The 27075-nt window shown below is 50.5% G+C and overlaps 1 protein-coding gene across 1 annotated transcript in view; it reads left to right on the top strand.

Moving 5' to 3' along the window:
• Positions 1–27075, top strand: part of dnah1 (dynein, axonemal, heavy chain 1) — a 995196-nt gene that overhangs the window by 574829 nt on the left and 393292 nt on the right. The window contains 1 exon segment of the mRNA XM_038812191.1: positions 15779–15957. Coding sequence (XP_038668119.1) covers positions 15779–15957 — 179 coding nt within the window.

Raw genomic sequence — 27075 nt, forward strand, 5'->3', positions numbered from 1 at the left:
GGTGTTCCGCCGGCCGCCATTTTGTCCTTCTTCCCCCGCTTTTCTTGGGGAGCTGCTGCAGCGTTTTCCTTTGCCCCACTCTGGGTGAGCACCATAAATTATGGGGAATGTTCCTCTAGACACTTTCCCCCACCGGGATTCGTCGAGACAGCGCCGTTTGGGGCCCTCAAATCGGCCCAAAAGTCCTTAAGTAGCGGGATCTGCGGTGCGGCTTAGCTCCGCATAGCCGCAACTGGAAGTCTCCAAAGCCGATTTTCTGACCGCTCCACTCCTAGTCCAGGCCATCCACCGGTGGAGAATCTGAGAAGGAGTGTTCCCACACGGGGAAAATTCCAAACAGCACCACTACGAGCCCTTGAAAGAGCCCCAAAGTCCGAAAATAGTGGGAGCCACTGAACGTGCGGCTTACCTCCGCATTACCGCTACCGGAAGTCTGTCTCCGCTTCTTCAATGGCCTTGGTGAGATCTTTTCACAGTTCTTCCCTCTGCTGCTAGAATTCAGCTTTCATAAGGGCCCTCAAGTCAGCTCGAGACCTCTAAGCTGGCCCTTCCCCCGCTTGCATGCTTGCAGAGGCTTTTGTTTGCTGCTGCTTCAGACAAAGCTTGCACTGTTTCTGAGGGTCTGATAACCAAGAAACATACCATTCCTGGGGGAAAGTACTCCTCGAACATTCACCTACGCCTTTTCATCGAAATTCCAACACGTGTTGCTTAAAAAAGAGCTCTTTTCTGTAACCTTAGGCAGGAGCTACCTCTGTGTGATCACTCACTCCATGATGCACACCGGAAGTCCAAACAAAATATTCTCAAGTGGCTTCTCGAGGGTACACAGGTCATGTCTCAGACTGTGATTATGACATTGTATTTCAATCATACTTTGAAGCCTGAACAGTTTGCCTGAACCCTAGAAGATTCAGCACCATAGAGGGAGCAGCCAACAATCAGACACGCAAGAGCTGGGCTTCAGCACTGGGGATATCCTCGCGACCAAAGGGTAAGTGTGTGGATCAGGGAGGGCACCTCAGCACGGTCTCCCTAATGTTCCAGGCAGGGGTGGGGTGTAGGGGCTCCTGTTGTGGCTGGGGGGGTGAGTGCACAGAGTGAAGTTTTTCAGAGCAACTGGCTGTGTGGATGGCATTCTGAGAGAAGACAGCACAGTGGTTAGCACTGCTGCCTCACAGCGGCATTCAATTACAATCTTGGGTGACTATGTGGAGTTTGCACTTTCTTCCCGTGTCTGCATCTGTTTCCTCTGGGTGCTCTGGTTTCCTCCCACAGTCCAAATATGTGCAGATTAGGTAGATTGGCCATCCCTTGGTGTCCAAACATTAGGTGGGGTTGTGAGGTTGCAGAGATGGGGTGGGCAGTAGGTAGCACGCTCTTTTGGAGAGCCAATGTAGACTTGATGGGCAGAATGGCCTCCTTCTGCACTGTCGGGATTCTATGAAGGCAGGACACGTAAGAATGGGGGAGGCTTAGGAGATTTGAGGGTCACAGGCTGGAAGCACGAACTGATTGTCCGTCTGCCTCCTCCAATTCCTTACAGATATACAAAATATGGCTGGTAATGTGGGTCCTGCAGAGGCTGGCCTCGCAGTGCTGGCTGGAGAAGGTTGCAGCAGCATCAATGCAGGCTGGAGATGACAGTCCATCTGCAGGAGACCGCCGTATACCCTGAAGACCCAGCCGCCCATTAGGCCGTGAAAGAACTCAGAGGGGGCATCAGCGACGGCCCACGGTACAGGCGTCATTGGTCTTTCGAGATGATGGACAGCATGTGCCACAGGAGCTCCGTCTCAGCAAAGAGACAGTGCTTCACTTGTGCCATGTCCTCGTGGACTTGGCACCCCGTGGACACCCACTTCACAGGGAGTGTGCCCGGCGTATTTGAGAGCCACACCAGGATGACAGGTTGGCTCTTGGGGGATAAGGAGTATCTGCTGAGGTCCTGGCTGAGGGCATTGCAGAGTCTGGAGACCGAGGTGGAGATCCAATATAACGAGGCCCATGTTGCTACTCGTTCTGTCATTGAGCATCAAACCGCTCAAAATACAGTTCCAATGCCTGGACAGCTCTGGTGATGCAATGCAGCCCCACCCCCTCCCCAGAGGGTTTCCCGATGTGTGGTGGTCTGCTGTGCACTCCACAACCTGACATAGCAATGGGGCATCATGCTGGAAGAGGAGGGGGGACATACAGCCTCGCCTGAGGAGAAAGAGGATGAACCAGACAAGGAGGAGCTGGAGGACAAGCCAGGGAAGGAGCCGCATGAGATGCCGGAGGATCAGAACAGGCGGCAACAAGTGTCCAACATTCCAGGAGGACCACGGAGACCCTCATCTTCCCCTGATTCGCATAGGACGACACTCTGTCCATCAGCTCGACCCCTCTCCCTCCTTCCCCTCCCAATCCATCATTTGCCCCCCCAATCCTGAAAAAAGCAGGAGAGTGATGATAACTCACTGTGAGGTTAGTTCTGATTCTCCTCAATTTATGCCAACGTCCGACTCCTGTCTTTCTGCTGACAGCACACTCACACCTGTCCTCTGAATGGGGTTTGCAACGGGGCCATTTGATCTTGAACGACTATGCCCTTGGGGCGGGAGTGGGGGGAGCAGAGGGCAACAGGGGGTGGGGGAGCAAGCAGGCCCACTGTGAAGATTAATGACAGAGGCTTCACATGTATCAGGTGTAACATGTTTTAATATTGAACATTTGACATTTCCTTTCCCCATTCCCCCTAGCTACAGATAGTGCCTCCCCACCCCGCGTCCACTCAGTGATGCTCTCACTTCTTGATCTTTTGTGGCCCAGTGCAGATCCCAGTGCAGACGTACTAGGTGTGACCCCAGGATGCACATCACAGGTGGAGGCAGCTTATTGCTTTCTGCACCTTGTGGTCTTTAATGCCTTTTGTGCACATCCTCTGGAGGGCCTGGTCCCCGGGGGGCCCTGGACGACTTACCGGTGTCAATGGCATTGCTATGCCACCCTGTTCTGACTGCTGTCCTTGAGATGCGCTGGTGTCAGGAGTTGGGGGGTTCGGAAGAACTGGAGACCGCCGTCGTCTCCTTGGTGGCAGGCCCCGATTGGCCTCCAGCACATTCACCTTCCTCATGGTGCCCATAGGGTCCTGAGCGTCTCCATGGTATGGAGGGGCAGCTGGAGTGAGCTTCAGAGGCCTCAGCATCATCTGGCTTTGCCAGTCCTGGGCGGCTCTCCATTGTCTGCAACATGGTGTTGACAGCCTCAGTGATGCTCCTCAGTGACTCGGCAATCTCCACTTGCTTGTGAGACATGTCCCTCATCAACTGGGCCATGATGTTGAGGCCCTCAGCCATGGTCACCACAGACTGAGCCATGTTTTGGGGCACCACCAGTTAAGATGCTGTCGTTATGCACCAGGCTGTCCACCGCAGTTGCCACCCTAACAATGTAGGCCTCGGTGCCATGCAATGTCGACATCCTATCCTGTACCCGTAGCCTTTGGGATCTTCCAATTTGCTATGCACTAGTTGGAATGTCACTGACATTCCCTCATGAATTTGGCGGCTGTGCCCTATCTGCATCATTGTCTCGAGGCTTGGCATCTGACTGGGACTGAGCTGAGTCCCTGGGATCCAGCAGACCTCCGACTGCTGACTCCCTTGTATGTTTCTGCCTCCACCTGATGTGTAACTGTCTAGTGTTCACCAGATTGTTTCGCAGAAGCCTGTTTACGAATGTCACCCACTGATTTGTGCGACTCTGTACTTGTGTAAGGTGGGGATGATAGCTGTGATGCCTCGATGGTGGTCTCCTCGGAGCTCTCCTCCAAGGTGGTCTCTTGGGTGGCAGTGGGGGAACCATTCCGGATGGCCCGGGCCCATCAGATGCAGATATTGTGAGACAATGGACATGTGGTCACTGAGAGGGAAGGATCGTTTTGTCTGACATGAACAATTCACCCTGAGTGAAGGACCCTCACCTCTGTGGTGCAGGCCAACCTCACTGTGGGTGACTGCTCCTCGGAAAATCCTGCGATTTCCAGGGCCCGTTTCTCATAGGGGGTGAGGACTCGAATTTCTGATTCTCTACCCCCCCCCCCCCCCCCCCAACAACTCCCCAACTTGGCCCTTTCCTGCTTCTTATGGCTACCTTCTCCTGCAGGGACAAAGAGAGGTCACTGTGAGCCACGCGCTGATGTGCCGAGTGGTCCATAGCAGGTGGCATGCGTGCGTGAAGAGGTTGTGCTGGAGGGTGTCAGTGGGTTCTGAGGATCAAGCAAGAAGATTGGATGTGGGGAGGGTAAGAGGTGTCAGCCAGTGATTTGAGGGGGAGACAGGGTGCAGGCGGAACTGATGCTCGGAAAAAGATGCTAACTTACACTTGCAACTTGGTGGAGGTCGTTGGTCCTCTTCCTACTTTGGATGCTGGTTCTCCTTGCCAAGCTGCACACACTGACACCCAGAGCCACTGCGTCCCAGGCGGTATTGGTGACCCTGCTGCTGGTCCTCCGACCCCCTTGGGGGGATCAGGGTATCCCGTCTTGCATTGACGGCATTGAAAAGCCTGGTAAGGTCGGCATCACCGTAGCGAGAAGCAGACCTGTATTCTGCCATGCTTGTGTGTTGACTGGGAGTGGGTGGTGAGGGAGCATTTAAAAGCAGCGGCGAGACACTGGGGTGTCAGTCTGGCAAATCAGATGGCAAGACAGCCAGCAATGGCAAGTGTTGTATTATATTACTACTTCTGGTAGCAAATATGTTACTCATTTGTTTATGCCGAGATGTTCTTAAACTTGATAATCGAAGTCGTCCAATGAGAGCAAATAATTTATTGAGCAACTAATCAATTATCTTGTGATTTCGATTCTTCAATACGTTTACTAGCTATTAAATAAAACAAGATAGAACTAGAATAAACTATGTTTAATTATACTTGCACTCTGAGCTAACTTTACACTTCTGTTCTCTAGTCAGAATACACACGAAGAGGCGGGAAGGCACATTGAGTCTGTTTTTATACCCCTTGCTGGTGCTGCCCTCTAGTGATAAGACCATAAGACCATAAGAGATAGGAGCAGAATTAGGCCACTTGGCCCATCGAGTCTGCTCCGCCATTCAATCATGGCAGATATTTTCTCATCCCCATTCTCCTGCCTTCTCCCCATAATCCCTGATCCCCTTATTAATCAAGAACCTATCTATCTCTGTCTTAAAGACACTCAGTGAATTGGCCTCCACAGCCTTCTGCGGCAAAGAGTTCCACAGATTCACCACCCTCTGGCTGAAGAAATTCCTCCTCATCTCTGTTTTAAAGGATCGTCCCTTTAATCTAAGATGATGTTTTTCCTACAAGTGGAAACATCCTCTCCACGTCCGCTCTATCCAGGTCACACAGTATCTTGCAGGTTTCATTTGTATGTGATCATTTAACTGTAATGACTATACATTAACCCCTTATGTATAGACAGATAAACAGATCACTACAGTGAAAAGCTCGTGGGGGCTAATTTCCAGCACTAAGTTGCATTAAATACGGGCCACAAGCTTGCCAACACGACGATTGAGAAACACCCTGCCAATTGCAACCAAAATGACACTTTGAAATTTTTCCATTAAGTCACACCCCTTGAGTCTGTATTGATGTGAGTGTTAAATATATAATTTCACACCACTGTCACTTCACAGCTCACTAAGCATGCACAGTAGTCTGACACAGAAATATTTAAAGTATACGCTGTTTTGTACTCAAATCAAACTTTAAAATTACCAGGCCTACCATGGTTGTACCTTTTATAAGAATTTAAGTTTCTAAGACTGCTGTCCAGGATGCATCGCCTGGAGAGGAAAACTGCAGGGGATGGACACAATGGAAATGTGGAGCATGTTCAAGGAACAGCTACTGCATGTCCTTGATAAGTATGTACCTGTTAGGCAGGGAGGAAGTGGTCAAGTGAGGGAACCATGGGTTACTAAAGCAGTTGAATCACTTGTCAAGAGGAAGAAGGAGGCTTATGTAAAGATGATGTGGAGATGCCGGCGTTGGACTGGGGTGAGCACAGTAAGAAGTCTTACAACACCAGGTTAAAGTCCAACAGGTTTGTTTCAAACACGAGCTTTCGGAGCACGGCTCCTTCTTCAGGTGAATGGAAAGGCTTGTTCCAGAAATGTTTATATAGACACAGTCAGAGATGCCCCGGAATGCGAGCACCTGCAGGCAATCAAATCATCAAAGATGCAGAGAGAGAGGTAACTCCAGGTTAAAGAGGTGTGAATTGTCCCAAGCCAGTTCAGTCGGTAGGCCTCTGCAAGTCCAGGCTTGTTGGTGGGGGCCGAATGTAATGCGACATGAATCCCAGATCCCGGTTGAGTCCGCATTCATGCGTGCGGAACTTAGCTATAAGTTTTTGCTCAGCAATTTTGCGTTGTCGCGTTGTCGCGTTGTCAGGAGACGCGACAACGCAAAATTGCTGAGCAAAAACTTATAGCTAAGTTCCGCACGCATGAATGCGGACTCAACCGGGATCTGGGATTCATGTCGCATTACATTCGGCCCCCACCAACAAGCCTGGACTTGCAGAGGCCTACCGACTGAACTGGCTTGGGACAATTCACACCTCTTTAACCTGGAGTTACCTCTCTCTCTGCATCTTTGATGATTTGATTGCCTGCAGGTGCTCGCATTCCGGGGCATCTCTGACTGTGTCTATATAAACATTTCTGGAACAAGCCTTTCCATTCACCTGAAGAAGGAGCCGTGCTCCGAAAGCTCGTGTTTGAAACAAACCTGTTGGACTTTAACCTGGTGTTGTAAGACTTCTTACTATGTAAAGATGAGATGTGATGGTTCAGTTGGGTCGCTTGAGAGTTACAAGTTAGCTAGGAAGGCTCTAAAGAGAGAGCTAAAAAGAGCCAAGCGAGGACATGAGAAGTCTTTGGCAGTTAGGATCAAGGATAACCCTAAAGCTTTCTATAGGTATGTCAGGAATAAAAGAATGACTAAGGTAGGAGTAGGGCCAGTCAAGGACAGTAGTGGGAAGTTGTGCGTAGAGTCCCAGTAGAGGTACTAAATGAGTATTGTTCGTCAGTATTCACACAGGAAAAAGACAAAGTTGTCGAGGAGAATACTGAGATACAGGCTACTAGACTAGAAGGGCTTGAGGTTCACAAGGAGGAGGTGTTAGCGATTCTGGAATTTGTGAAAATAGATAAGTCCCCTGGGCTGGATGGGATTTATCCTAGGATTCTCTGGGAAGCTAGGGAGGAGATTGCTGAGCCTTTGGCTTTGATCTTTAAGTCATCTTTGTCTACAGGAATAGTGCCAGAGGACTGGAGGATAGCAAATGTTGTCCCCTTGTACAAGAAGGGGAGTAGAGATAACCCCGGTAACTATAGGCCAGTGAGCCTTACTTCTGTTGTGGGAAAAGTCTTGGAAAGGTTTATAAGAGATAGGATGTATAATCATCTGCAAAGGAATAATTTGATTAGAGATAGTCAACATGGTTTTGTGAAGGGTAGGTCGTGCCTCACAAACCTCATTGAGTTCTTCGAGAAGGTGACCAAACAGGTGGATGAGGGTAAAGCAGTTGATGTGGTGTATATGGATTTCAGTAAAGCGTTTGATAAGGTTCCCCACGGTAGGCTATTGCAGAAAATACAGAGGCATGGGATTCAGGGTGATTTAGCAGTTTGGATCAGAAATTGGCTAGCTGATAGAAGACAAAGAGTGGTGGTTGATGGGAAATGCTCTGACTGGTGTCCAGTTACTAGTGGTGTGCCACAAGGATCTGTTTTGGGGCCGTTGCTGTTTGTCATTTTTATAAATGACCTAGAGGAGGGCGTAGAAGGATGGGTGAGTAAATTTGCAGATGACACTAAAGTCGGTGGAGTTGTGGACAGTGCAGAAGGATGTTACAAGTTACAGAGGGACATAGATAAGCTGCAGAGCTGGGCTGACAGGTGGCAAATGGAGTTTAATGCAGAAAAGTGTGAGGTGATTCATTTTGGAAGGAATAACAGAAAGGCAGAGTACTGGGCTAATGGTAAGATTCTTGGTAGTGTGGACAAGCAGAGAGATCTCGGTGTCCATTTCCATAGATCCCTGAAAGTTGCCACCCAGGTTGAGAGGGTTGTTAAGAAGACGTACGGTGTGTTAGCTTTTATTGGTAGAGGAATTGAGTTTCGGAGCCATGAGGTCATGTTGCAGTTGTACAAAACTCTGGTGCGGTCGCATTTGGAGTATTGTGTGCAGTTCTGGTCGCCACATTATAGGAAGGATGTGGAAGCATTGGAAAGGGTACAGAGGAGATTTACAAGAATGTTGCCTGGTATGGAGGGAAGATCATATGAGGAAAGGCTGAAGGACTTGAGGCTGTTTTTGTTAGAGAGAAGAAGGTTAAGAGGTGACTTAATTTAGGCATACAAGATGATCAGAGGATTAGATAGGGTAGACAGTGAGAGCCTTTTTCCTCGGATGGTGATGTCCAGCACGAGGGGACACAGCTTTAAATTGAGGGGAGATAGATGTAGGACAGATGTCAGAGGTAGGTTCTTTACTCAGAGAGTAGTAAGGGCGTGGAATGCCCTGCCTGCAACAGTAGTGGACTCGCCAACACTAAATGCATTCAAATGGTCATTGGATAGGCATATGGACGATAAGGGAATAGTGTAGAGGGACTTTAGAGGGGTTTCACAGGACGGCGCAACATCGTGGGCCGAAGGGCCTGTACTGCGCTGTAATGTTCTATGTTCTATGTCCCATTGCAGCATCACTCAATGGAACCAAATTGAGACTCAGGTGTGGTGACAGATGAATTTCAATATTTGTTCAAAAAATTCAATGGTGCTGATCACATCCAGATAGTTAATCTGCACTCTCATTGAGTTGTATACTGTCAGACATCCTCTGTGATTTTTATTAAACAGGATGATAATAATAATCTTTATTATTGTCACAAGTAGGCTTACATTAACACTGCAATGAAGTTACTGTGAAAATCCCCTAGTCGCCACATTCCGGTACCTGTTCAGGTACGTGTAGGGAGAATTCAGAATATCCAAATTACCTAACAGCACGTCTTTCGGGACTAGTGGGAGAAAACCGGAGCACATGGAGGAAACACACGCAGACACAGGGAGAACATACAGACTCCGCACAGTCAGTGACCTACACCTGGGACCCTGGCACTGTGAAGCAACCATGCTAATCAGTGTGCTACCGTGCCACCCAAATGCAAGACAGGACTTTGAGATTACCAAATTAAATGAAATATTCCAGATAGTTTGATTCCGTGGTCTTCTGAGTTCCTTTTATTTGTGCCCAAGGATGTCATTCAGCTCCAGTTCAAGAAATTGTGGACTTAATGTTAAGGCTCTGGATTTACGGACTTCTGGTGGCGGCCATGCACGGGTAGGTCGCGTTTTCAGCAGCTCCCGCCGCTAACGGACAAACGGGCCCTTTTAAGGAGCTTTGACGGCCCCTTTTCGACACTAATTGGCAGGCAAACGGCGCTAGAAGGCTCCCCATAGCAGTTTATGGAGGGGACCAGGGGCAGGATGGCCAAACAAACGACCAGTGAGAAGCGGCAGGAATGGGCACGCAAACAAAAACTGGCGGCCGGCTTGGACCAGGCAGCGTGGGCCCAGTGGTCGCGGGAACAGCAGGAGTTCCTTAGGAGCTGCTTTGCCGAACTGAAAACGGAGATGCTGGCCCCAATGAAGGCCTCGATGGAGAAAATGGTTGAGACCCAGAAAATGCAGGAGGAGGCAATCAAGGAGATTGAGAAAAAGGTTTCAGATAATGAAGACGAGATACTAGGCCTGGCCTTCAGGGTGGATGCAGACGACGCCCTACATAAGAAGTGGCAGGAGAGGCTGGAAGACTTTGAAAACAGTTCCATTAGGCAAAACCTGCGCATTCTGGGCCCACCTGAGGGTGCGGAGCGGTCGGGTGCGAGCGCATTTGTGACCACGTTACTGGGGACCTTGATGGGGTCAGGAGCATTCCCTCAGCCTTTGGAATGGGATCGGGCGCACATAGTCCTTGCAAGAAAGCCCAAAACGAATGAACAGCCGAAGGCCATGGTTGTACGGATCTACCGCTTCTCAGATAAGGAACGTGTCCTGCATTGGGCTAAAAAGGAGCGGAGCAGCAGGTGGGAGAACAGTGTAATCCGCATTTACCAGGACCTGGAGCAGAACTGGCCAAGAGGCGTGCTGGATTCAACCGGGCTAAGGCGGCCCTCCACAGCAAAGGGGTGAAGTTCGGGCTGTTGCATCCGGCGAGGCTGTGGGTCACGTATCAAGATCGCCACCATTACTTTGATACACCGGACGAGGGGTGGAATTTTATCAATCAAGAAAAGTTGGACTCAACCTAAAGGACAGCCACACTGGGACCTTACTCTGGTGGAAATGGTAATTGTCGAGTAGCCGGAGGGAGTGACTTTATGTTGTTCCCTCTCATTTTTCTTTGTTCCCTGTTTCTTCGACTATGTTTTCGGTTTTTGTGGAGCTCGGCTGCAGAGGGACGAGAGGGGCCCTACACGTAGGGCTGCCCTCATGGCAGCTGGAGCCGTTCTTTTTATTTTTGTGGGTTTGCGCCCGGGGTTTGTTGTTTGTTTCATTGGGGAAGGGGGGGCGGAAAATGTTCTTTGGGGCCGTTGAAGCAGATAAGTTGGGCTTTCCACAGGGAGGGAAGGGCCCGAAAATTAATCGGAGACAGAGGCAGGAGTGGCCGGGGTCAGCATGGATGAGCTGACTCACGGAAGCATAATGGGGGGAGAGCCAGTGTCAAGCGGGTGCTTTACTTGGGGGTTTGGGGTCACGGGGTTGCTGGGGGGGGGGGGGGGAGGGGGGGGGATGGTTGCTGATTTGCTGACAAAAAAGGAGCCAACTTGGGGGAACAGAGGGAGTGTTGGGTGGGCCTCCAATGGGAGGGCTCGAGTAAGCAGGGGACGCGGGCTCGTGGCTGGCCGAAAAAGGGAAATGGCTAATTGGCGGGGGGGGGGGGGGGGTTTAGCCCCCCATCCAGGCTGATCATGTGGAATGTGCTGGGCCTGAATGGGCCAGTCAAGAGGGCTCGCGTGTTCTCGCACCTAAAGGGGTTAAAGGCAGATGTAGCCATGCCACAGGAGACGCACCTAAAACCTGCGGACCAAACAAGATTGAGAAAAGGGTGGGTTGGCCAGGTGTTCCATTCGGGGCTGGATTCAAAGTCCAGAGGAGTAGCAATCCTGGTCAACAAATGGGTGGCTTCTGACGCAGGGAATATTGTGGCTGACAAGGGGGGCAGATACATAATGGTTAGCGGGAAGCTGCAGGTGATTCAGATGGTGCTAGTGAACGTTTCCGCCCTGAACTGGGATGACGTGGAATTTATGAGATGCACGCTGGGTAAAATTCCGGACTTAGACTCACACAATCTGATTATGGGGGATGACTTTAACACAGTTATAGACCCTGTATTCGACCGGTCAAACCCCAGGTCGGGGAAGCGACCAGCGGCGGCTAAAGAACTGAGGGGATTCATGGAACAGGTGGGGGGCGTAGACCCGTGGAGATTCGCCCGACCAAGGGCGAAGGAGTTCTCTTTCTTTTCCCATGTCCACAAAGTTTACTCCCGTATAGATTTCTTTGTGATGAGCAGGGCGTTAATCCCAAGGGTGGAGGGGACAGAATACTTGGCCATTGTAGTCTCCGATCATGCTCCACACTGGGTGGATTTGCGTCTTGGGAAGGAGAGAGGTCAGCCCCCACTACGGAGGCTAGATGTGGGGCAGCTGGCAGACGATGAGGTTTGTGGGAGGATAAGGGGGAACATTAAAAATTACCTGGAAACTAATGATACGGGGGAGATAGCGGCGTCCACGGTGTGGGAGGCCCTGAAGGCAGTTATCAGAGGGGAGTTGATCTCTATCAGATCCCATAGAGAGAAGAAAGAAAGAGTGGAGAGAGAAAGGCTAGTCGAGGAGAAACTCAAAGTAGACAGGAGCTACGTGGAGACCCCCGACACGGGCTACTGAAAGAGCGCCGGAGGCTGCAGGTGGAATTCGACATGCTGACCACTGGGAAGGCGATAGCAGAGTTGAGAAAGGCCAAAGGGGCTGTCTACGAATACGGGGAGAAAGCGAGTAGAATGCTGGTGCACCAACTCCGCAAGAGGGAGGCGGCCAGGGAAATTGGGGAAGTACGGGATAAGGCGGGCAACACGGTCATAGACCCAGAGGGGGTGAACAAAGTCTTTAGGGCGTTCTACGGTAAATTATATGAGTCAGAGCCCCCACCGGGAGGGGATGAAGCAATTTATGGACCAACTGAGATTTCCAAAGGTGGAAGAGGATCTGACGGAGGGACTGGGGGCCCCGATAGAGCTGGAGGAGATGGTAAAGGGTCTAGGGAACATGCAGTCGGGCAAGACCCCGGGGCCGGACGGCTACCCTGTAGAATTCTACAAGAAATTTTCGGAACTGCTGTGCCCATTCCTACTAAAGACCTTAATGAAGCCAAAGAGAGGGGGACCCTCCCCCCAACAATGTCACAGGCTTTGATTTCACTCATCCTCAAAGGAGAGAAAGATCCGCTACAGTGTGGATATCATAGACCGATATCGCTCCTGAACGTAGACGCCAAACTGCTGGCTGCTGGCTGCTAGAATTGAGGACTGCATCCCTGGGGTGACAGGGGAGGATCAGACAGGCTTTGTCAAGGCCAGGCAATTCAACTCCAATGTACGGAGGCTCCTAAACATCATCATGATGCCCTCAGAGGGAGAGGAGGCAGAAGTAGTCGCGGCGATGGACGCAGAGAAAGCCTTTGACCGGGTGGAATGGGAGTACCTGTGGGAGGCGCTAAGAAGGTTCGGGTTCGGGGTTCATAGGTTGGGTCCAGCTACTCTACCAGGCCCCCATGGCAAGTGTGTGCACGAACAGGGTGAGGTCGGAATACTTTAGGCTCCACCGGGGGCGAGGCAGGGGAGCCCCCTCTTCCCGTTATTATTCGCCCTTGTGATAGAGCCGCTGGCTATAGCGCTGTGGACTTCAAAGAACTGGCAGGGGTTGGTTCGGTGGGGGGGGGGGGGGGAGCATTGGGTCTCGCTTTATGCGGATGATCTGCTCCTGTACATCTCGGACCCACTAGAAGGGATGGGGGAGGTCATGCAGATTCTGAGGGACATTGGCAATTTCTCGGGGTACAAACTAAACGAGAAGAAAAGCGAGATATTCGTGATCCAAGCTAAGGGGCAGGAAAAGGGACTGGGAGAGCTTCCGCTGAAGTTGGTCAAGAAGAGCTTTCGGTACCGAGGGATACAGGTGGCTCGAAAGTGAAATGCCCTCCACAAGCTGAATGTATCTCGGCTGGTAGAGCAGATGGAGGGGGACTTCAAAAGGTGGGACATGCTCCCGCTATCTTTAGCGGGGAGGGTGCAGACCGTTAACATGACGGTTCTCCCCAGATTCCTGTTTGTCTTCCAGTGCCTTCCCATCTTCATCCCTAAGTCCTTCTTTAAGCGGGTGAACAAGATCATCTCGGGATTCGTATGGGCAAATAAGACCCCGCGAATAAAGAGACTGTACCTGGAGCGTAGTCGGGGGGGAGGTGGGCTGGCGCTGCCGAACGTTTGCAGCTACTATTGGGCGGCTAACATAGCCATGATCAGGAAATGGGTATTGGGGGAGGGGTCGACGTGGAAGCAGTTAGAGACGGCCTCATGCAAAGGTACCAGCCTAGAGGCACTTGTAGCGGCACCTCTGCCGTTCTCGCCGGCCCGCGACTCCTCCAGTCCGGTAGTGGTGGCGGCATTAAAGATCTGGGGTCAGTGGAGAAGGCACGGGGGGGGGGGGGGGGGGGGGGGGGGGGAGGTAGCCTCAGTTTGGACCCCGATACGCAACAATCACAGATTTGCCCCGGGCAAGATAGACCGAGGGTTTCATAGCTGGCATAGGGCAGGCATTAAAAGGATGGAGGACCTGTTCATAGACGGAACCTTTCCCAGCCTTGCAGGATACAGGATAGGGTGGTCTCCGGCACCGGGGTAGGGGAGGGAAAGGTGTTGGACACCTACCAGGAACTTCAGGAGGCGGAGGAAGCCCCAGTGAAGGATCTTAAGGGCAAATGGGAGGAGCTAGGCGGGGAGCTGGATGTGGGCCTGTGGGCGGATGCCCTAAACAGAGTCAATTCCTCTTCATCATGTGCCAGGCTTAGCTTAATCCAGTTTAAGGTGGTCCACCGGGCACACATGATGGCAACCAGGATGAGCAAGCTCTTTGGGGTTGAGGATAAATGTGTGAGGTGTGCGAGAAGCCCTGCAGATCACGTCCACATGTTCTGGGCATGCCCGGCTCTTAAGGGATTCTGGCAGGGATTTGCTGAGGCAATGTCCAAGATCTTGGACACGCAGGTGGTGCCGAATCCAGAGATAGCGATCTTTGGTGTGTCAGACAATCCGGGAGTTCAGGAATGAAAGAGGCCGACGTTCTGGCCTTTGCCTCCCTGGTAGCCCGGAGACGGATCCTTTTAATGTGAAGGGACCCGAAGCCCCCGAGTGTAGAGACCTGGGTTAGTGGCATGGCTGGGTTTCTCAGTCTCGAGAAAATAAAGTTTGCCTTGAGAGGGTTCTCTCGGAGGTGTCAGCCGAACCTCAACTTTCTAGGAGAGCAGTAATGTTCAGCAGCAGCATCCTGGGGGGGGGGGGGGGGGGGGGGGGGGAGAGTAGGAGGAAGGGGGGGAGGAAGAATTTTTGCAAACAGTTGTGCAAAAAATTATGTTTCTGGCAAAAATTTGAATACAAATAATTTTTTTGAAAAGGCTCTGGATTTACATGGGTCAGATGGACACAAATGCATCTATGGGACCCACCTGCCCATCTCTGCTAAAATTGCCAGTTCTCATCCACCCTGTGGAAGAGAACAAGTTGGGAATCGCCCATGAATCGCCGAGCAACGTGACTGCAGCAGATTTTTAAAATGTTCAAAAGCTTTTGGTCTGTACTCCCTCAACGTAACAATTGAGACAGACACTGGGAACCCTACAAGCATTAGGAATGGAACCCCTGGTTTGAGCGTCACTCACTCTTAGAACCATAGAATTCCTACAGTGCAGAAGGCAGCCATTCGGCACGCCAAGTCTGCACCGACTCTCTGAAAGAGCATCGTACCCAGGCCCACTCCCCTGCCCTATCCCTGTAACCCCATAATCCCACCTAAACTGCACACCACTGGATACTATCATGGCCAATTCACCTAACCTGTATATCTTTGGACTGTGGGAGGAAACCGGAGCACCAGGAGGAAACCCACTGGGAGAAAGCGCAAACTCCACACAGAGAGTCACCCAAGGCCGAAGTTGAACCTTGGCACTGGGAGGCAGCAGTGCTAACCACTTCTTGTCCAGCCATCATGGCGGCAAGGTAGCACAGTGGTTACTACTGTTGCTTCACAGCGTCAGGGACCCGGGTTCGATTCCCAGCTTGGGTCACTGTCTGTACGGAGTCTGCACGTTTGCCCCTTATCTGCGTGGGTTTCCTCCGGGTTCTCCGGTTTCTTCCCACAAGTCCCGAAAGACGCCTTAGGTAATTTGGATATTCTGAATTCTCCCTCTGTAGTGTGGCGACGAGGGGATTTCCACAGTAACTTCATTGCAGTGTTAATGTAAGCCTACAATAATAAAGATGATTATTTTGCTTGTAAGAGGACGATAATGGTTCTCAGCCATGCTATTGTTTAGGCAATGCCTCAATGTGGGTTTAAATTTTGACAACAGGACTGTGCTAAAGCCAGGCTGATTTATTTTCACAGGTAATGCTGAAGAGGTGAAACTTCTGAATGAACCACTTGTTGCTGCAACAATCAAAGTATACTCCACAATAACATCACAGCTGCTCCCAACCCCTGCCAAGTCACACTACACCTTCAACCTGCGTGACCTGTCAAAAGTCTTCCAGGGTATACTCATGGCTGAATCTGCTAATACCCGGGTATGTTTAAGCTCTATCTAAAGATCAACTCTCTCTTACCTCCTGCACTTTGCTGCCTCAGGGGCTTCAAATAACAGGTTCTTATGAAGAACTTTTGAATATAAATTCTTGTGATACAAGCCTCATATGCAAAGCCAGTATTTATTGCCCAATCCTAGTTGTCTCAGCAGGTAGTAATGGGATTTCTTCTTCAACTACTGCAGTCCATCTGATACAACTAAGTATCTTACTAGGTTACTTCAAGGACAGTTATGGGCCAACTTCATTAATATGGAACTGGAGTCATATGTAGGCCAGATTGGGTAAAGACAGCCAGTGACCTTCCCTTGCGGACATCCATGAACCCAGTTCAATAGCTTCATGGCCACTTTCACTGATAACTGCTTTTTATTGCCATCTTTTGAAACCAAATTCAAATTCTCAAACCGCCAAGGTGAGATTTGAATTCATGTTCACTTAATTACTAGTTCATTAACATAACTAATACACCACGAGCCTATTCCTGTTTTCCTGTCATACAAAATTGATGATAATGGAATTTTTACTTTGGTTGCCAATGGGATAGATTTCCCTCTTTATCACTAGAAAAGAAATGGAATGAACAGTCAGTTGTACAATGCATGAGTGATAAAACCATAAGAATATAAGATATAGGAGCAGGAGTAGACTACACGCTCCCTCAAACCTGACTCCCCATTCAATAATTTTGTGGCTGATCTTCTGGCTTAGCCCCACTTTCCTGTCTGATCCACAAATCCAATGATTTCCTGAGTGTCCAAAACTCTGCCTAGATCAGCATTAAATATATTAAACAATGGAGCATCCACAACCTTCGAGAGTACAGAATTCCAAAGATTCGCAACCTGTTGAGTCAGGAAATTTCTCCTCATCTCAGTCCTAAATGATCAGCCCCATGTTCTAGATTCTCCAGCCAGGGAAAACAAGCACTCATTGTCTACCCTGTCGAGCCTCATCAGAATCTTGCAATGAAATCACCCAATCTAAACTGCAGAGAATATGGGTCCAATACACTCAACCTTTCATCATAAGAGAACCTTCTCATCCCAGAAAAGTTTGCTGTACCACCTTCAAGGCAAGTATCTAATTCCTTAAATATGGAGACCAAAACTGTGCATAGTAATCCAGCACCTTCCTGTTTATTCCCTTATTTTCCCCTTTTACTTTGTTTTCATTTTTGATCCATAGATGATTAAAGGGCATGTATCAAGCCAATCAACAGAATTCAGATGTTACCAGAGATAATATTAATTCCTGGTAGGAGGCTTCAGACATCTAGGCACTAAAGAGAGAGAAATTGGGTGCGACTTGGCTTAATTGATTGGCTGTTGGCCAATGAATGAGCCCAAAATGCTGTGCTCTGCCAGGTAACAGGTGGTGATTTGATCCTATCTCAGTGGAATGCTTTTCAGAATCCCAAGGAGTTTCAGTTTTCATCCTGGTAAACAGAGACTGGCTCCTGCTACTCTCTCCTCTGTATTTCTCTCCAGAGAGCCTCTGAGTACTATATTTTTGAAGTTACGGAGACCTGGATAATCTAACTACAGGAAAACCAGTACTGGTTGTAAACAAAGACCAGAAGCTGCTTTCTCTCTCCAGAAAGGTTGTGATTGCTACATTTCTGAAGTTGCAGAGAACCTGAATGAACTAATCTACAGAGAAGACCATTACAGGCTGTGTTCAGAGGCTTTAACCTGCAAGTTTGCTGTGAAGAAAGATGTGCTAAATACCATCATCTGAAACAAAGACTCTTTTACCTTTTTCTTATGATTTGTATTTCTTTTCACCCCTCTGTATTTGCCTGTCATGTGTGTGTGTGTGTGTGTGTATATATAGAGGGGGGGGGGCAAGTTAAAGTTTGGATTTGGATTTGATTTATTGTCACCTGAAAAATATTGTTCTGCATACAGTCCAGACAGATCGTTCCATACATGAAAATATGATAGGACATACATAAATTCACACTGTAAATAAATAGACACAGGCATCAGGTGAAGTAAACGGAGTGTAGTACTACTGAATAGAGAGGGTGTGTGAAGAGATCAGTCCATAAGAAGGTCATTCAGGAGTCTGGTAACAGTGGGGAAGAAGTAGCGGGAGGTGTAGACAGAGTCAATGGATGGGAGGCAGGTTTGTGTGATGGACTGGGCTGTGTTCACGACTCTGTAGTTTCTTACGGTCTTGGGCCGAGCAGTTGCCATACCAGGCTGTGAAACAGCCATATAGCATGCTTTCTATGGTGCCTCTGTAGAAATTAGTAACAGTCAATGTGGACATGCCGAATTTCCTTAGTTTCCTGAGGAAGTGTTGTGCTTTCCTGGTCGTGGCGTTGACATGGGTGGACAGGGACAGATTATTGCTGATGTGCACACCTATGAATTTGAAGCTGTCAACCATCTACACCTGAGCACCATTGATGCTGACAGGGGTGTGCACAATACTTTGCTTCCTGAAGTCAATGACCAGCTCCCTAATTTTGCTGATGTTGAGAGAGAGATTGTTGTCGTTACACAACGCCACTAAGTTCTCTATACCTCCTGTACTCTGATTTATTGTTGTTTGAGAGCCAACCCACTACGGCAAACTTGTAGGTAGAGTTTGAGCTGAATTCTGATACATAGTCGTGTGTGTGTGTAGAGACGATAGTAGGGGGGCTAAGTATGCAGCCTTGCACGGTCCCAGTATTGAGGACTATCGTGGAGGAGGTGTTGTTTATTCTTAGTGATTGTGGTCTGTGGGTCAGAAAGTCATGGATCCAGTTTCAGAGAGAGGAATCAAGTCCGAGGTTTTGGAGTTTTGATATGAGCTTGGCTGAGATTATAATGTTGAAAGCAGAGCTCTAGTCATTGAATAGGAGTCTGACATAGGAGTCCTTGTTGTCAAGATGCTTCAGGGATGATTGAAGAGCCAGGGAGATGACGTCTGCTGTGGACCGGTTGTGGTGGTATGCGAATTGCAGTGGATCAAGGCAATCTGGGAGAATGGAGTTGATGTGTCTCATGACCAACCTCTCAAAGCACTTCATAATGAAAGATGTCAAGGCCACTGGACGATAGCCATTGAGGCATATTGCCTGGTTCTTCTTTGGCACCGGTATGATGGTAGTCTTCTTGAAACAGGTGAGAACCTTGGAATGGAGTAGGGAGAGGTTGAAGATGGCCGTGAACACATCCGTCAGGTGGTCCGCACAGGATATGAGTGCACAACCAGGGACTCCATCAGGACCTGTTGCTTTCCAAGGGTTCACTTTCAAGAAGACCGATCTGACTTCGTAAGCTGTGACTGGAGGTATAGGTGTGTCCAAGGCTGCGGGGCAGTTGACAGTGGTTTCATGGTTTCCTGCTCGAAACTAGCATTGAATGCATTAAGTTCATCAGGGAGGGGTGTGCTAAAGCCGGATATTCTACTCTGCTTTGCTTTGTAGCCTGTTATGTTGTTTAAGCCTTGCCACATCTGACGAGTGTGACTCTAGCTAAGTCTGGTATTGTCTCTTGGCATCCCTGATGGCTTTACGGAGATCGTACCTGGATTTTTTCTATAGGTCAGGGTCGCCTGTCTTGAATGTCTCAGACCTGGCCTTCAGTAGGGAGTGAATCTCCCAATCAAACCATGGTTTCTGGTTAGGAAACGTATGTACTACCTTCTTTGGCACGCAATATTCTACACACTTGCTGATGAAGTCTGTGACGGTGGTGGCATACTCGTTTAGGTTGGGCACTGAGGTCTTGAATATGGACCAGTTCACTGGCTCCAAGCAGTCGCGCAGGACCTCTTCTGTTGCCTCGGACCAGCATTGCACAACCTTCTTAACCAGATTCTCCCAGGACGGCACAGTGGTTTGCACTGTTGCTTCACAGCGCCAGGGGTATGGATTGGTAGACACCGTTGATTTTTGTGCAGCAGTGGTCAAGTCTTCTGGCGCCCCTGGTGGGAGGAGATGTGTTGGTGGAATTTTGACAGTACACTCTTGAGGTTGGCTTGGTTGAAGTCCCCAGACACAATGAACAAGGCCTCCGGGTATTCTGTTTCACTGTTATTTTTAACGGTGTACAATTCATCAAGAGCCTTCTTCACTTCCATCTGGGGTGAAATGTAGACCGCCGTTATGATGGCAGAAGTGAACTCCCGTAGAAAGTAGTATGGGTGGCGCTTCACAGTCAGGTATTCCAGGTCCAGGGAGCAGTAGCTCGCCAGGGTCACCACGTCCAAGTACCAGGAGGAGTTGATGAGGCAAACCCCTACACTCTTTGCTTTGCCCGATGATGCCATGCGGTCCATCCGGTGAATTGAGAAACCGTCAGGTTGTATGACACAGTCCTGTGAGGCAGGGATAAGCCATGTCTCTGTGAAACAGAGACACACGCAGCACCGACTGGCGACTCTGAGCCGGTGTGTCCCGAGGATCGTGGCAACTTGACCACCACAATCGTGTTCACACGATCGTGGTGGTCAAGCTGCCATGACAGCAGTCTCTTACTTCCCTTTGAGAGGTGAGTCTCGCGTTAAATTCGTCCAGCTTGATTTTGATTGCATTTGGCAAGAGTATGCTGGGGAGAGGACACTTGAAAACCGACTTGTTTTAGTCTCACCTGCCACATTTCCCTCGCTTCCTCAGTTGGCAGTTGCTTCTGGGTGGTCCTGGGATCCGATGGGAGAAGTCTGACCTTGTGGAAGGTATGTGGTCACGTCTGGCGGTTTCCAGGCGCTGGTTGCTATTTTGGGGTTGCCGGAGGGCATGTAATTATAATCTTAATTAGTGTCACAAGTAGGCTTATATTAACACTGCAATGTAATTACTGTGAAAAGCCCCTAGTTGCCACACTACTGCCTTTTCGAGTTCACTGAGGTGAATTCAGAATGTCCATGTCACCTAACAAGCACGTCTTTCAGACTTGTGGAAGGAAACCGTAACACCCAGAGGAAACCCACACAGACACGGGGGAAACATCCAGACTCCACACAGACAATGACCCAAGCCGGAAATCGAACCCAGGTCCTTGGCTCTGTGAAGCAACTGTGCTACATGTTCTCAATCCCCTCGGGCCACAGGATTCCGCGAGAACAGGTCTACCTTTCGGTGCATTTGGGTCCTCGCATGGGGTCCCCGCCATTTTGGGGGTCTTTAGTCTGGTTTGGGTCGCAGGGAGGGTCTTCCTTTGTCAAGTTGGGCCTGGTCCCATGTACAGTTTTAGCGGCGTTGGTGGTCTGGTGCTTGATATACCATCAATTACGACACAAGAGTGAGATCAAGTGAATGAAGGATTTAATACGGAAAGAACTTAGCTAGCCAGAGACTTCAGTACAAACTGAGCACCACCCACTGGACGCAACATTATATACAGCCCCGGGGAGGTGGAGCCCACTGGGGTTCCAACCCAAGCCTTAAAGGCATATCACACCAATCATTCACTACATTCACCCCCTGTTTAAAAAAATAAAGTCCGTTGGGGGTGACGTGGGATCAAATGTTCAGTCTATCAGGAGGCCTGATCATCCTCTTTGACCTCCTCAGCTCAGGCGGTGGTACGGTGGGCAAAGACGTCATCGATGATGGTATATCCGGGAGCACGGCGGTTGGAGCTTCCATCTGGCGTGTCAAAGAAGGTTGGGGAGCAGATGATGGTATATCCGGGAGCAAGGCGGTTGGCGCTTCCGTCTGGCGTGTCGAAGAAGGTTGGGAGCAGGTGATGGTATATCCGGGAGCACGGCGATCGGCGCCTCCGTCTGGCGTGTCGGAGAAGGTTGGGGAGCAGGGGCCGGGTGGGTGGCTGGGGGCGAAAGTGCAGGCACAGGGGGCGTGAAATGGAGGCGCGGGAGGGCGACTGGCGTAGGGAAACCGTATCTTGCCGTCGGTCAGAATGCGCAATGTAGGCATACTGGGGGTTAGCATGTAGCAGTTGGACCCTCACGACTAGGGGAACCGTTTTATGGCTCCTCACATGCCTCCGGAGAAGAACAGGTCCCGGAGTTGTCAGCCAGGATGGAAGTGAGACCCTGGAGATGGACCTCCTAGGGAAAACAAACAAGCGATTGTGAGGGGTCTCGCTCGTGGCCATGCAGAGGAGTGATCTCATGGAGTGGAGCGCATCGGGTAGTACCTCCTGCCAGCGGGGAATTGGGAGACTTCTAGACCGAAGGGCCAGAAGAACACCCTTCCAAACCATCGACTTCTCCCTCTCCACCTGCCCGTTTACCTGCAGGTTGTAGCTGGTAGTCCTGCTCGAGGCGATGCCCTTACCGAGCAGGTACTGACACAGCTCAGCGCTCATGAACGATATACCCTGGTCGCTGTGAATTTAAGCGGGGAAACCAAACAGAGTGAAGATGCTGTGCAGTGCCTTTATAACAGTGGCCGAGGTCATGTCAGGGCAGGGGACAGCGAATTGGAAGCGGGAGTACTCGTCAATGACAGTTAAGAAATAGACATTGTGGTTGGTGGACGGAAGAGGTCCTTTGAAGTCGATACTTAGGAGCTCAAAGGGCCTGGGGGCCTTCACCAGGCGAGCTTTGCCTGGCCGATAAAAGTGTGGATTGCACTCCGCGCAGACTTGGCAATCCTTGATCATTGCCCTGACCTCCTCGGTGGAGTAGGGCAGATTGTGGGCCTTAATAAAGTGGGCAATCCGGGTGACCCCCGGGTGACAGAGGTCATTGTGGATAGCCCGCAGTCGATCCTCTTGAGCGCTGGCGCATGTACCACGGGACAGGGCATCTGGGGGCTCCTTGAGCGCCCCCGGACGATACTTAATATCATAAGTGTAGGTGGAGAGTTCGATTCTCCACCTCAAGATCTTATTCTTGATCTTGCCCCGCTGTGCGTTGTCAAACATAAAGGCGACCGACTGCTGGTCGGTGACGAGGGTGAACCACGTACCGGCTAGGTAGTGCCTCCAATGCCGCACAGCTTCCACAATAGCTTGCGCCTCCTTCTCGACAGTGGAGTGCTGGATCTCGGAAGCGTTGAGGGTTCTAGAAAAAAACGCAACTGGCCTGCCCGCCTGGTTGAGGGTAGCAGCCAGGACGACGTCTGACACATCGCTCTCGACCTGGAAGGGAATGATCTCATCCGCCGCGTGCATAGCGGCCTTAGTGATATCGGCCTTGATACGGCTGAAGGCTGAACGGGCCTCAGCCGTCAGGGGAAATGTCGTGGTCTCAATAAGTGGGCGGGCTTTGTCCGCATAGTTGGGGACCCACTGGGCATAATAGGAGAAAAGCCCCAAGCACCGTTTGAAGGCCTTGAGGCTGAGGGGAAGAGGGAGTTCCGTGAGGGAGTGCATGCGATCGGGCCCTAGGACCCCGTTTTCCACGACATAGCCGAGGGTGGCTGGCCGGATTGTGCGGAAAACACATTTTTCTTTGTTGTGAGTTAAGTTGAGGGCCCGGGCGGTCTGGAGAAACTTCTCAAGGTTGGCGTTGTGGTCCTGCTGATCTTAGCCACAGATGGTGACATTGTCCAAGTACGGGTAAGTAGCCCGCAGTCCGTACTGGTCCACCAATCGGTCCATCGTTCTCTGGAAGACCGAGACCCCATTAGTAACGCCAAAAGGGACCCTAAAGAAGTGGAAGAGCCGGCCGGCTGCTTCAGAAGCCGTGTAGTGGCGACCTTCCGGGCGGATCGGGAGCTGGTGGTAGGCGGACTTCAGATGGACTGTGGAGAAAACCTGGTATAGCGCGATCTGATTAACCATCTCCGCTATGCGGGGAAGGGGGTACACATCAAGCTGCGTGAACCGGTTTACGGTCTGGCTGTAATCCACGACCATCCAGTTCTTTCCTCCAGAGCAGACTACCACCACCTGCGCCCTTCAGGGGCTGTTGCTGGCCTCGATGACCCCCTCTCTCAAGAGTCGCTGGACCTCTGACCTGATGAAAGTCATATCCTGGGCACTGTACCACCGGCTCCTGGTGGCGATGGGCTTACAGTCGGGGGTGAGGTTCGCGAAGAGCGAGGGGGGGGTTGACCTTCAGAGTTGCGAGGCTACAGACCGTGAAGGGTGGTAAGGGTCCGCCGAACTTCAGGGTCAGGCTTCGGTGACTACATTGAAAATCCAGACCAAGCCGCAGGGACGCGCAGAGGTGAGGGAGGACATAGAGTTTAAAGCGGGCGTATTGAGCGCCCTGGTTCGCGAGGTTCGCGATACAGTATCCCCGAATTCGGACGGAATGGGACCCAGAGGCGAGGGAGATTGTTTGGGAGGCAGGGTAGGTGCGCAGGGAGCAGCGCCTTACTGTTTATGGATGCACAAAACTCTCCGTGCTCCCGGAGTCAAAGAGGCAGGGGGTCTCGTGCCCGTTAACCTGGACGACCACCATGGAGCTCCACATGTGCTTTGGCCGCGACTGGTCGTGGGTGACTGCTCCAAGCTGCTGGTAATATGTGTCATCCGGGGAATCGGAGTCACAAAATTGCCGCCCCCATCGGTCGCATGTGTCGGGTTGAGCAGAAGATGGAGGCCAAGATGGCCGCCCCCACGAATTGCACAAGGCTGATGACGCGTCGGAAAAGGGCGTGTCCGGCAGGCACGCAGCCACGTTGCGGGGCCTGTGGGCCCGTGAGTCCGTTGGTCGGGCCTGGTGAGTTTTCTGCTTCTCAGCCTTTGGTCTGGCCAGGCAGACTCTAGCAAAATGCCCCTTTATGCTGCAGTCGCTACATGTCGCGGAGCGTGCTAGGCAACACTGTCTTGCATGTTGGCCCTGACCACAGAAGTAGCATGACGGTCCCCGGTCTGGGCGGGTAATCGCGCGGCACAGGCCTGTGGTGTGGTAGGGTCTGGGTGAAGTCCGCGTGGGGCTCGCGGGGTACGCGCCGAGGTTCTGGTAGGCCACCTCTAACAACGTGGCTAAATTTACCGTTTCCTGCAGGTTGTTTGCCTGGTTTTCTAGGAGTCGCTGCCTGACGTAGTTCGAGTTGATTCCAGCCACGTAGGCGTCCCGGATCTGCAGCTTCATGTGGTCCTCCGCCGACACAGCTTGGTAATTGCAATTTCTGCCGAGCATGGTGAGCTTTTCCAAATACTCCTCCAGCGATTCCCCGGAGCTCTGCTGGCAGGTAGAAAGTAGATGCCGCGCGAACACCTAATTGACGGGCTTGATAAAGCGCTTCTTTAGAATCTTGACCGCAGCGTCATACGAGGCCAGGTGTGAATGAGGTGCAGCTTGCGAGTTCCGAGGATAGGTGCTTCTGAGGAGCCGATATATGCCTCAAAGCAGAGAAGCCAGTGCGAGAAGATCTCCTTGGCTTCTGGCGCATGGGCATCTGGATCGAGTTTCTCTGGCTTGAGAGCGGGGTCCATAGTGTCGTTTTTTGCATATTAAATTGATATACCATCAATTACGACATGAGAGTGAGATCAAGTGAATGAAGGCTTTAATACGCAAAGAACTCAGCTAGCCAGAGACTTCAGTACAAACTGAGTGCCACCCACTGGACGCAACATTATATACAGCCCTGGGGAGGCGGAGCCAGAGGCAGAGCCCACCGGGGTTCCAACCCAAGCCTTAAAGGCATATCAAACCAAACCTTAAAGGCATATCACCTATTTGGTGAGTACATTCACCACAGTGCTCCTGGAATCCGGCCTTGGAGTAGACTGGGTTGGGCCTTGACATGGATTCTCCTCCTTTCCTCATCTACCACTAACTCAGGGCACTGGCTGGCCTCTCTGGGTTGGATCGCTGGATGGGCCTCTCTGGGCCGGGTCTCGTGGTATGGGGCCCGGCCAACGTTCCGGAAGCTAGGTTGGGTGCTCCGGTGGCGGGGTCACTTCCCAGGCCATGTCAGGCACTCCGAGAGCAGTATTGGGTCCTACGCAAGATCGGTATTGGACTTTCGGGTCATCCGTTTCCAGGTCGTGGCCAGGGTCAGGTCGTTGGAGGAGTCCTGCCGGGTCAGGTCAAGTCATGTGGGTTGGCCCACAGACGTTGGAGGATCTTCAGACATGCAAGGGAACATAAAAGAGAAAGGTTACAGATAGTGTTGGTGTTAGAATTAAATTTTTAAAGGTTAGTATGGTTATAAGAGATGTAGGAAGAGGATCTGTGGGAGAGAGTTGCCATGCAGCAGCTCTGGGGAATACCAAGTGGGGAGTTAGCAATTAGTTAATAGTTAACCAGTTGCATTTTATGCATATTTCATTATTGTTCTTGTTATAAATAAACAATAAATGTGTTTAAACCTTGTAGGGATCCTCCTGTTTAAACCCTGTTTGTAACCTTATTTTTCCTTTTCTTATTTTTTGCTATTACAATTTTGATGGACCTGTGATTGTAATACAGCCTTTGCCTTTAATTCGGGCAGGAGAGATGCAGCCTTTGCCTTTAATTCCAGCTGGACAAATGCAACTTTTACCTTTAATTCCAGCTGGAGAGATCAGTGGTGACTCAGTTTGACTGACTTGGCTGGTGGCCAATGAATTGGCTCGAAATTCTGAGCTTTGCCAGTGACCAGTGGTGATTGGTTCTGATTTCTCTGGAATGTTTTTCAGTATCATAAGTCTAGGTTTTTTTAGTTTCCTTTTGGTTCTGGAACTGGAAATAGCGGTTCTGAAGCTGGAAGGAGCGATTCTGATTCTCTCTCTCTACTATGATGAAGTCTCTCTCAAAATCTGGTGCAAGAACTCTTCTCACTCCCCAGTAAAGCTGGGTGCCATTTTATTGAAATTGCAAAGGATTGAGGTCAAAACTCAGGTTGGAAACTGGGTCTGATGGGAGATAAAGGGCATTAAGAGAGATGCAGTCTCAAAGGTGGACCTTTGAGTTGAAGGCCCAGTTTAATAAAGGCTAAAGTGTGTCTCCAGAAGAAATCCTAATGCTTGTGAGTATCGAATGACTGTTTCAACAAGAAGACCATGACCAAGTGTACACTTGTAGCTCCAATCAATCAGCGTGCTGGGAGGAAAGCCTGCTGCAAAGAACCCTTCATCGAAAACGAGGACTCTTCTCCTTTTCACTTTAATCCTTATTGTTTTTACCCCTTACCACCCCCATATTTGTATCTGTCGTGTGTGTGTGTGGGGGGGGGGGGGGGTAAGCAGGTGGGACAGTTCAAGGGGGGTTGTAGGTTAGCTTGCCATTATTCCATTGTAATTACTGCATATT

This window comes from Scyliorhinus canicula, chromosome 11, assembly GCF_902713615.1.
Source record: "Scyliorhinus canicula chromosome 11, sScyCan1.1, whole genome shotgun sequence".
NCBI lineage: Eukaryota > Metazoa > Chordata > Chondrichthyes > Carcharhiniformes > Scyliorhinidae > Scyliorhinus > Scyliorhinus canicula.